This window comes from Anas acuta, chromosome 1, assembly GCF_963932015.1.
Source record: "Anas acuta chromosome 1, bAnaAcu1.1, whole genome shotgun sequence".
Classification (NCBI taxonomy): Eukaryota; Metazoa; Chordata; class Aves; order Anseriformes; family Anatidae; genus Anas; species Anas acuta.
Genome location: NC_088979.1, coordinates 958,527 through 968,294, shown reverse-complemented (window position 1 = coordinate 968,294; position 9,768 = coordinate 958,527). Strand labels below are relative to the sequence as shown.

The window sequence follows — 9,768 nt, the reverse complement described above, 5'->3', positions numbered from 1 at the left end:
GGGCGTTATGGTTTGGTTTTGGGTAGCTTTGGGTCATTTTGGTTTTTTTTTGGGTCGTTTTGTTTTTTAGGGGGGGTTTATGTGTGTGTTTTAGCTTTTTTGGAGTTTTGGGGTGTTTTGGGGGTGGTTTCGGGGGGGTTTTGGATGTTTCTTGGGCATTTTTGGGCATTTCTTGGGTGTTTTTGCACGTTTTGGGGAGTTTTTGCGCGTTTTTGGGCGTTTCTTGTTTATTTTTTGCTCTTTTCTTGGGCGTTTCTTGGGTGTTTTCGCGTGGTTTTGCGTGGTTTTGAGCGTTTTTGCTCGTTTTTGGGCGTTTTTGTGCAGTTTTGGGCATTTCTTTGGCGTTTTTGCCTGTTTTGTGCTGTTTTGGGGTATTTTTGGGTTGTTTTTGGGCTCACCTCGCAGCGGTAGGGGCCAGCCGACAGAGTGGAGGCAGCGAACGAAGTCCCCGGTGGCCAGCGAGGGGAAGATCTGGTGGCCCACGCGGGTCATGATGTGCATGGAGGCCACGACGTAGGGCGAGTCGGTGAGCTGCACGCCTGCCTTGGCCAGGGGCGTCGAGGGGGGGCCCATGCTGACGGGGATGATGTACATGGTGCGGCCTGGGGGAGGACCCCATAAAAAGGGTTGGAGACCCCAAAAAAAGTTGGAGACCCCAAAAGGGGTTGGAGACCCCAAAAAGGGTGAGGAAGACCCCCAAAAAAAGGTTGAAAAAGAAGACCCCAAAAAAGGCTGAGGAAGGAAACGAAGACCCCAAAAAGGGTTGAAGAAGTAGACCCCAAAAAGGGTGAGAAAGGAGACCCCAAAAAGGGATGGAGAAGGAGGAGATGTAGAGATCCCAAAAGGGGTGAGGAAGACCGCAAACAGGAGACCCCAAGAAGGTTGAAGAAGACCCCAGAAATGGTTGGAGAAGACCCTAAAAAAGAAGAGCCCAAAAAGGTTGAAGAAGACCCCAAAAAAAAGGTTGGAGAAGGAGATCCCAAAAAGGGTTGAAGAAGGAGACACCAAAAAGGGTTGAGGAAGACCCCAAAAAAAAGTTGAGGAAGGTGAAATGGAGACCCCAAAAAGAGTTGAGGAAAGAGACCCAAAAAATGGGTTGGAGACCACAAAGAAAGGTTGGAGACCCCAAAAAGGGTGAGGAAGACCCCAAAAAGGAGACCCCCTAAGCTGGTGGAAGGGGATGGGGAGCAGGATGTGGCCCTCACTATCCACGAACAACTGGTTGGTGACCTGCTACGGCACTTGGATGTGCACAAATCGATGGGGCCAGATGGCATCCACCCAAGGGTACTGAGAGAACTGGCAGAGGAGCTGGCCAAGCCCCTATCCATCATTTATCAGCAGTCCTGGCTATCAGGGGAGGTCCCAGTTGACTGGAGGCTAGCAAATGTGACGCCCATCTACAAGAAGGGCCGGAGGGCAGACCTGGGAAACTACAGGCCTGTTGGATGCCCAGCTTATCCCTGAGCAGCCTGAGCCCCCACCCAGGCTAGCCACCCCTGTATATTGTTCATCATGACCCCATGAGGTGTGGAATACCCCTTTGGCCAGTTGGGGTCAGCTGTCCTGGGCCTGTCCCCTCCCAGCTCCTACTGCACCCGCAGCCTGCCCGCTGCCAGGGCAGTGTGAGAAGCACAGAAATCCTTGGCTCTGTGTCATCACTGCTCAGCAGCATCTAAGCCAGCAGTGTGTTATCAGCACCATTCTCATCCTAAAACCAAAGCCCCACACCAGCTACGGTGATGCAAAGCAACTCGATCCCAGCCAAAACCAGGACAAGCCAGTGTCTGCTCCTGCGGGAGCCCCTCTGCACTGAGGGCTGCAGAGCCTGCGCCTCACCTCTCAGCACCCAAGGGACTGGGACCCACACACGCATGCACTAGAGCATGGGAAACTGATACAAGGTGATTTCCTGTTGGTTTCCCTGCAGCCTTTTGCAGCAGCCCAGCAGCAACTGGGTGGTCATGGGGGGCTGGAACACAAACTGTCTGGGGGTTGCTATAAAAAGGCAGAGCAGCCAGCTCCACGTACCCTGCAGCAGCGCCGAGCCGTGGGTCCTGCATGCAACAGAGCAGAGGTAACATCTCACTGCAGCACCAGGGCTCCTCCTGGCACAAATGCTGCGGCCTCAGAGGATGTCGGGGCTGCACGGGGGAACCCAGGTGTCTGCGGTGTTTGATGCAAGTAGTTGGGCTGGAGTCCGGGCCAGTATCGGGGTGGGGAAGACCCAGGTGGCCGTGGCTGGGGACACACACTGCAGGTGCTTCCCTCTGGTGCCAGGGGGGCCATGGGCGGCTTTGGAGGTGCCCCTGATGCCTCTGCTCTGCTTCTCCCTGCAGCCTTCTCCGACCCTGCGCTCTCCCCCTAGCAGACGCCCGTGCCCTGTACTGCTGCACTCAGTGGCTGAGCTCAGCCAGTTGCAGAGGACCGGGTCCTGCACTGCCTGGGGCATCCCCGCTCGTGGCTGGACCCCCGGAGCTTCCTGCACATGGAGCACCTTGGCCTGGGCTGGGTGCTGCTGGCCGGCACCTTGGCTGGCACCTTGGCCGCCAGCAGCACCCGTGAGCAAGACCTCGGCCCCATAAAGAAGTTGGCAATGGGCATGGCCCAGAACTCCTTCGATGACCAGTACCGGGGTTGCAGATACAAGATGGAGGTTGCGCTGAAGAAACTGCACCATGTGGAATTCAAAAACCACATCTATGCAAACACCTGGAGAAGAGCAGATAAGAGGTGGCGGAAACAATGGGGGAACTCCAACCACTCGCAGGTGCTGCAGCGGGAGTACGCAGTGGCCGTGCTGGCGTACACTGCTAATACAGGCCTCTACAGCCAGTTCAACGCAGCTGTGCGCGAGGGTGGGCGCTCCCGCGGGTACTACCTCCAATCCTTCCCCTTCAAGACAATGCATTTCCTCCTGACTGAGGCCCTGCACACTCTGCGGAATGCCCAGGGCCGCAGATGCTACAACGTCTACCGTGGCGTCAGGGGCATCCACTTTATGGCCCAGATCAACCAGACTGTCCGATTCGGCCAGTTCGCCTCTGCCTCCCTCCATAAGAAAGCTACCAAGAGATTTGGCCAGGACACCTTCTTCATTGTGTACACCTGCTACGGTGTCCCCATCTGGAACTTCTCCTTCTACCCTGGTGAGAAAGAAGTCCTCATCCCACCCTTTGAGGTCTTCAAGGTCACCAAAGTCATCCATGACTTCAGCAGAAGCATCATCCATCTCCGCTCCCATTCCACACATAGCACCTACAACTGTGCGCTGCTGAAGGGTACGGGCAGCCAGCAGGGTGGGTGCCCCCGGGAGATGGCTGGGAACAGGGCACAGCCCTGGGCAGGCGCCGCTGTGCTCCCCGTGCACCTCCAGCCATGAAGGAGGAGCAGGAGGACCTGCTGAGGGGTTAGGTTTGGAGTATAAAAAAGCAGGGCCGGTCAGTGTTTGTGTGTCCTATCGTCGCATTTCTCGCATTAAAGCTTTTCTCTTTGCACACTCGCAGCCTTTCCCATGTGTCCGCATGCTGAGAGGCCTACGTGCCAGCTCCTGGCGAGGCCTCTGTGTGTGCGAGTGAGCTCAGTGCCAGCTCCTGCAGCCAGATCCAAGTGTCCCTTCTCTCCCCAGCCCTGCTGGGGAGGAGGGGAGCGAGCGGCTGTGCGGTGCTGAGCTGCCTGTAGCTTCAAGCACAGCAGGCCTTCTGGTGCCCAGTGCGAGGCCCGAAGGCTTGAGGGAACGGCAGAGCCAAGCGCAGCGTGCCCGAGAGAACAGCCCTGCGGGGATCAGCCCACAACACGGCGCTGCCGCCGGCGCCGGGCCTAGGGCCGGCTGCGGGACTGGTGGCGACAGTGCCCGGAGGGGCCGGGGGCAGTGGCAGCCCCACAGGGTTGAGAGGTTGAGATAAGGGCAGGGAGATCGCTCAACCATTATCGTAACAAGCAAAACAGACTCAGAGTAGGAAGATGAGTATCATTTATTGCCTATTACTAACAAGCTAGAGCAGTTAGAAAACAAACACAAAAACAAACTCCAGCACCTTTCCCCATCCACCTCTTCCACCTCTTCCCCCCGAGCAGTGCAGGGGAACGGGCAATGGGGGCTGCGGTCAGTCCCTGGCGCTTCATCCCCGCCGCCCCTCACGGTCCCTCTGTGCCCCTGCTCCCTGTGGGGTCCCTCCCATGGATGCCGTCCTTCCCCAACTGATCCTTCAGGGGCTCCAAGAACTGCTCCCACACGGCTCCGTCCCACGGGATCCATCCCCCAGTCCCAAACTGCTCCAGCACGGGGCCCCCACAGGTGCTGGCAGCTCCCCCCAGCCCCCTGCTCCTGCGTGGGCTCCTCTCCACGGGCTGCAGCTCCGGCCCGGGGCCTGCTCCTGCGGGGGCTCTCCATGGGCCGCAGCCTCCTCCAGGCCACATCCACCTGCTCCACCGGGGGCTCCTCCACCCATGGGGAGGCTGCAGCGTGGAGATCTGCTCCGTGGGGGACCCATGGGTGCAGGGGGACAGCCTGCTCCACCAGGGGCCTCTCCCTGCACAGGCCGCAGGGGAACTTGTGCTCTGGTTCATGGAGCACCTCCTGCCCTCCTGCTGCACTGACCTTCTCACAGAGACCACCTCAGCATCACCACACTACCAAGACCTTGCCAATACAGATTCACAGAACAGCAAACTGAAAAAAAAACAAAAACACAAATGCACACAGCTTTTAACAAGCCCTCGGATATGATAAATAGAAGAGAGAACACAGCACAGGATCACGCAGCATCACACTGAAAGATATTAAGAGCAAACCAGACAACATTGTGGGCAGCAAATCAACAGATATGTTCGACAAATATGATCATTGTCAGCTCCCTCTGAAGCACTCTGGTCAAATTTCTTGTTATCTCCACCCCCTGAGCCTCTCAATGGATGCCAAAAGGCTGCCGTGGTTTCACATCGATGTCTAACTAAAACCACAACTGCTCTCTCATTGCTCCTCAGAGACAGAGGGGAGGCACAAAGGATGACACAAAGAAAAAGGCTAAGGTGTTGAGAGAAGGAAAATTGAAATACAAAAGAAAAAGAAAAAACAAAATAAATGCCAATCCACACGGAAGCAAAGAGAAAGCAGTTACTCTTTACTGCCCATCAGCAAGCAAGGTCAGGCACATCTTGGGAAGCAGGGCCCCAATACACATATCTGTTGTCTGGGAGGAAAAACCTCTCTCAACTACTTTCCAATGGTCTTGGGAATCCAGAGAGATCCCGGTCTATTGGGAGATGGCAAATGTGGTTCCAGTTTTCCGCAAGAGCGAGAAAGAAGACCCTGGTAACGACAGACCTGTCAGTCTCATTTCAGTGCCTGGTAAAATCATGGAGAAAATTATCCCAGGAGTTATTGAAAAGCACCTGAGGGACAAGGCAGTCGCTGGTCACAGCAAGCAGAGGGTTCATGAGGGGAAGGCCCCGCTTAACGAACTTAATTTCCTTTCATGACAAAGTTACCCACATAGTTGACCAAGGGATGGCAGCTGATGAAATCTTTTTGTATTTCGGCAAAGCGTTTGATACGCTTTCTCAAAGTTTCCCTCAGGACTAAATGTGCAGCACACAGCTAGATAGGTTCCTAATGTGCTGGGTGAACAACTGGCTGGTGGGTCAGGCTCCAAGGGTGCTAGTAAATGGGGTTACATAAGGCTGACGGCCAGTTACTCATGGGGTTCCCCGGGGCTCTGTTTTGGGGCCAGTTTTTGTCAATGTTTTTATAAAGAAAAACATTGACATTTATTTTTATAAATGAAAATTATGTTATTTATTTTCATAAACGAAAGCATTGACATTCAGAAATTTCATTTCTGTGTCTGGGGGACTGCTAGTGAAAATAGGAGCAGGAGTTTTATCTGACAAAACCCCTTTGTGATTGTTTGTCCTAGCAACTCACATCTCTGCAGGTATCAGTACAGGTATCAGTACAGGTATCAGTACAGGTATCAGGCCCTGGTGGCCAAGAGGGCCAAGGGGTTCCTGGCGGGCATCAAAAGGAGCGTGGCCAGCAGGTCGAGGGAGGTGATCCTCCCCCTCTGCTCTGTCCTGGTCAGGCCTCACCTGGAGTACTGTGTCCAGTTCTGGGCTCCCCGGTACAAAAGACAGGGATCTCCTGGAAAGAGTCCAGCGGAGGGCCACAAAGATGATATGGGGCCTGGAGCATCTTCCCTATGAGAAGAGGCTGAGAGACCTGGGGCTGTGCAGCCTGGAGAAGAGAGGACTGAGAGGGGATGTCCTCAATGTATACAAATACCTGAGGGGTGGGAGACAAAGGGATTTGGCCAACCTCTTTCCAGTGGTTTGTGGGGACAGGGCAAGGGGCAATGGCCACAAAATGGAGCCCAGGCAGTTCCGCACCAACACGCGAAAGAACTTCTTCATGGTGAGGGTGACGGAGCTCTGGGACAGGCAGCCCAGGCAGGCTGTGGGGTCTCCTTCTCTGGGGATATTCAAGGCCTGTCCCTGTCTGGACACCTACCTGGGCAGCCTGCTCCAGGGAACTGCTTTGGCAGGGGGTTGGACCCGATGATCTCCTGAGGTCACCTCCAACCCCTCCATTTCCGTGATTCTGGGATTCTGGATCACAGCAGGGTTGTGTCTGCTGCTGAGCAGTGCTGGCACAGCACCAGGACTCTCTCTAACCCTCCTAGGGGGTGGGCAAAAAGTGAAAAAGGAACATTACCACGCAACTGACCTAAACCAAAAAAAGGGACATTCCATACCATGTGGTGTCACACTCAGCAATAAAAGGTGGGAACAAGAAGAAGAGTGGAGTGGGAGTGGTGGGCTCTCATTGGGAAAACGTCGGTCCTCCTCCTCAACACCGTCTCCGTGCATTGAGGCCCTGCTTCATGGACGTGGTCAAGCACCACTCATTTGTGGGAAGTAGAGAGCAATTTCTGTCGTCTGTACTTCCACACAGCCTCTACTTGTTTTGCTTTGTTGTTTTGTGTTCCCTCCGCCCCCCTTTTCCCCTCCCTTTTCCCCTTTCATTTTTTTTCCCTTTACTTAAAATGTTTTAGTAATAATAATAATCATTCCTTAATAATCATTTTTCCTTTTAATTAAATTATCTGTATCTCAACCTGCAAGTAGTTCTTTCCTTTACTTCTTTCCCTCCTCTTCTAAGAAGGGGGAGTGAGAGAGTGGTTGTGGTGGAGTTCAGCTGCCCAGCACGGCAATACCAGCTCACAGCCCCTGCTCGCTGCCATGTCCCCAGCGCTGTGGTGGCTCCCCCTGGGTGAGGGCTCACCCCCTGCATGGAGCTGGGCAGCCCTGCGGTGCAGAGCAGGGCACTGGCTCTGAGCTGCCCTGGCTTTGCACTTTCATCCGCTCTGTCCATGCAGACAAGATGGCAGCGGATGTTCTCCAGGTGTCTTCTGGGCTCGGAGCTGCTCCTTCTGCTCCTCAGCAGCTTGGGAAGATGAGGACAGGGAGCTGCCAGGGGCCAGGTCACCCAGACACCGTTGGGCCACTTCTACACAAAGCCAGGGCCACCTCTCCTCCCTGTGGGGCTGCCACTGCCCCCGGTCCCTCCGGGCACTGTCGCCACCAGTCCCGCAGCTGGCCCTAGGCCCAGCGCCAGCGGCAGCGCCGTGTTGTGGGCTGATCCCCGCAGGGCTGTTCTCTCGGGCACGCTGCGCTTGGCTCTGCCGTTCCCTCAAGCCTTCGGGCCTCGCACTGGGCACCAGAAGGCCTGCTGTGCTTGAAGCTACAGGCAGCTCAGCACCGCACAGCCGCTCGCTCCCCTCCTCCCCAGCAGGGCTGGGGAGAGAAGGGACACTTGGATCTGGCTGCAGGAGCTGGCACTGAGCTCACTCGCACACACAGAGGCCTCGCCAGGAGCTGGCACGTAGGCCTCTCAGCACGCGGACACATGGGAAAGGCTGCGAGTGTGCAAAGAGAAAAGCTTTAATGAGAGAAATGCGACGATAGGACACACAAACACTGACCGGCCCTGCTTTTTTATACCCCAAACCCAACCCCTCAGCAGGCCCTCCTGCTCCTCCTTCTCTACACACCCCCATGCCTCCGCACAGCAGCTCCACGTTATTTCAAGCTCCCCAGTCTCCCCAAGCTCCCCAGGCTCCCCGAGCTCCCCACACGGAGGTGTTGCCTTCACCACGAGGCTCCCCTTCCCCTCACAGAGCCGGTGGCACGGGGCCCCCGTTCCTCTGCAGCCATGGCTGGAGGAGCGCGGGGAGCACGGCGGTGCCTGCCCAGGGCTGTGCCCTGTCCCCAGCCATCTCACGGTGGAACCCATCCTGCTGCCTGCCCGTACTATTCAGCAGTGCACAGTTGTAGTTGCTGCGCACACCAATGGAGCGGAGATGGATGTGGGTTTCGTTTGTGTAACGGGTGACGTTGATGACCTTGAAGATCTCATAGGGTGGGATGAGGACTTCGCGCTGATTAGCGTAAAAGGAAAAGTTGCTGACGATGGCACTATAGCAGGTTAGCACAAAGAAGAAGGTGTCATTGCCAAATTGCTGGGCCGAATTCCTCCTGAAGGAGGCAGAGGCGAACTGGCCGAAGCGGACACCCTGGTTGATCTGGGCCGTAAAGCGGATGCCCTTGACACCACGGTAGACGTTGTAGCATCTGCGGACCTGGGCATCCCTCAGGGTGTGCAGGGCCTCGGTCAGGAGGAAATGCAGCGTCTTGAAGTGGAAAGATTGGAGGTAGTAATCGCGGGAGCGCCCACCCTCACGTATGGCTGCATTGAGATGGCGGTACAGGCCTGTGCCAGCAGTGTACGCCAGCACGGCCACCGCGTACTCCCGCCGCAGCTCCTGCGGTTGGATGGAGTTGCGCCATTGCGTCCACCACCTCTCCTCTGCTCTTCTCCAGGTGTCTGCATAGACCGGGTTTTTGAATTCAGTGCGGTTCACCATTCTAAGCGCCTCCTGCATACTGTATGTGCAGCCCTGGTACTGGTCATCGAAGGAGTTCTGCGCCATGTCCATCGCCTTCTCCCTGATGGGGCCGGGGTCTTGCTCACGGGTGCTGCTGGCGGCCAAGGTGCCAGCCAAGGTGCTGGCCAGCAGCACCCAGCCCAGGCCGAGGTGCTCCATGTGCAGGAAGCTCCGGGGGTCCAGCCACGAGCGGGGATGCCCCAGGCAGCACAGGACCCGGTCCTCTGCAACCGGCTGAGCTCAGCCGCTGAGTGCAGCAGTACAGGGCACAGGCGTCTGCTAGGGGGAGAGCGCAGGGTCAGAGAAGGCTGCAGGGAGAAGCGGAGCAGATGCATCAGTACCACCTCCAAAGCCGCCCATGGCCCCCCTGGCACCAGAGGGAAGCACCCGCAGTGTGTGTCCCCAGCCACGGCCACCTGGGTCTTCCCCACCCCGATACCGGCCCGGACTCCAGCCCAACTACTTGCATCAAACACCGCAGACACCTGGGTTCCCCCGTGCAGCCCCGACATCCTCTGAGGCCGCAGCATTTGTGCCAGGAGGAGCCCTGGTGCTGCAGTGAGATGTTACCTCTGCTCTGTTGCATGCAGGACCCACGGCTCAGTGCTGCTGCAGGGTGCGTGGAGCTGGCTGCTCTGCCTTTTTATAGCAACCCCCAGACGGTTTGTGTTCCAGCCCCCCATGACCACCCAGTTGCTGCTGGGCTGCTGCAAAAGGCTGCCGGGAAACCAACAGGAAATCGCCTCTTATCAGTTGCCCATGCTCTAGTGCATGTGTGTGTGGGTCCCAGTCCCTTGGGTGCTGAGAGGTGAGGCGCAGGCTC

At 56.5% G+C, this 9,768-nt stretch overlaps 2 protein-coding genes and 2 long non-coding RNA genes across 4 annotated transcripts in view; 2 read left to right on the top strand and 2 right to left on the bottom strand.

Annotated features, from left to right (window-relative positions):
* LOC137856291 (uncharacterized) overlaps positions 1-9,768 on the bottom strand; it is a 95,432-nt gene that overhangs the window by 29,907 nt on the left and 55,757 nt on the right. The window lies entirely within an intron of this gene.
* LOC137850051 (NAD(P)(+)--arginine ADP-ribosyltransferase 2-like) lies at positions 1,760-3,877 on the top strand. The gene has a single exon (XM_068670286.1). The coding sequence runs from the start codon at positions 2,489-2,491 to the stop codon at positions 3,380-3,382; it is 894 nt and encodes a 297-aa protein (XP_068526387.1). The 5' UTR covers positions 1,760-2,488; the 3' UTR covers positions 3,383-3,877.
* LOC137856367 (uncharacterized) lies at positions 6,334-7,114 on the top strand. The gene is made up of 2 exons (XR_011096415.1): positions 6,334-6,412; positions 6,681-7,114. It is a non-coding gene; the product is annotated as an uncharacterized lncRNA (long non-coding RNA).
* LOC137855468 (NAD(P)(+)--arginine ADP-ribosyltransferase 2-like) lies at positions 7,247-9,216 on the bottom strand. The gene has a single exon (XM_068679653.1). The coding sequence runs from the start codon at positions 9,102-9,104 to the stop codon at positions 8,172-8,174; it is 933 nt and encodes a 310-aa protein (XP_068535754.1). The 5' UTR covers positions 9,105-9,216; the 3' UTR covers positions 7,247-8,171.

Coding starts and splice junctions, on each gene's coding strand:
- LOC137855468 (XM_068679653.1), bottom strand. CDS start 9,104: ATGGAGCACCTCGGCCTGGGCTGGGTGCTGCTGGCCAGCACCTTGGCT.
- LOC137850051 (XM_068670286.1), top strand. CDS start 2,489: ATGGAGCACCTTGGCCTGGGCTGGGTGCTGCTGGCCGGCACCTTGGCT.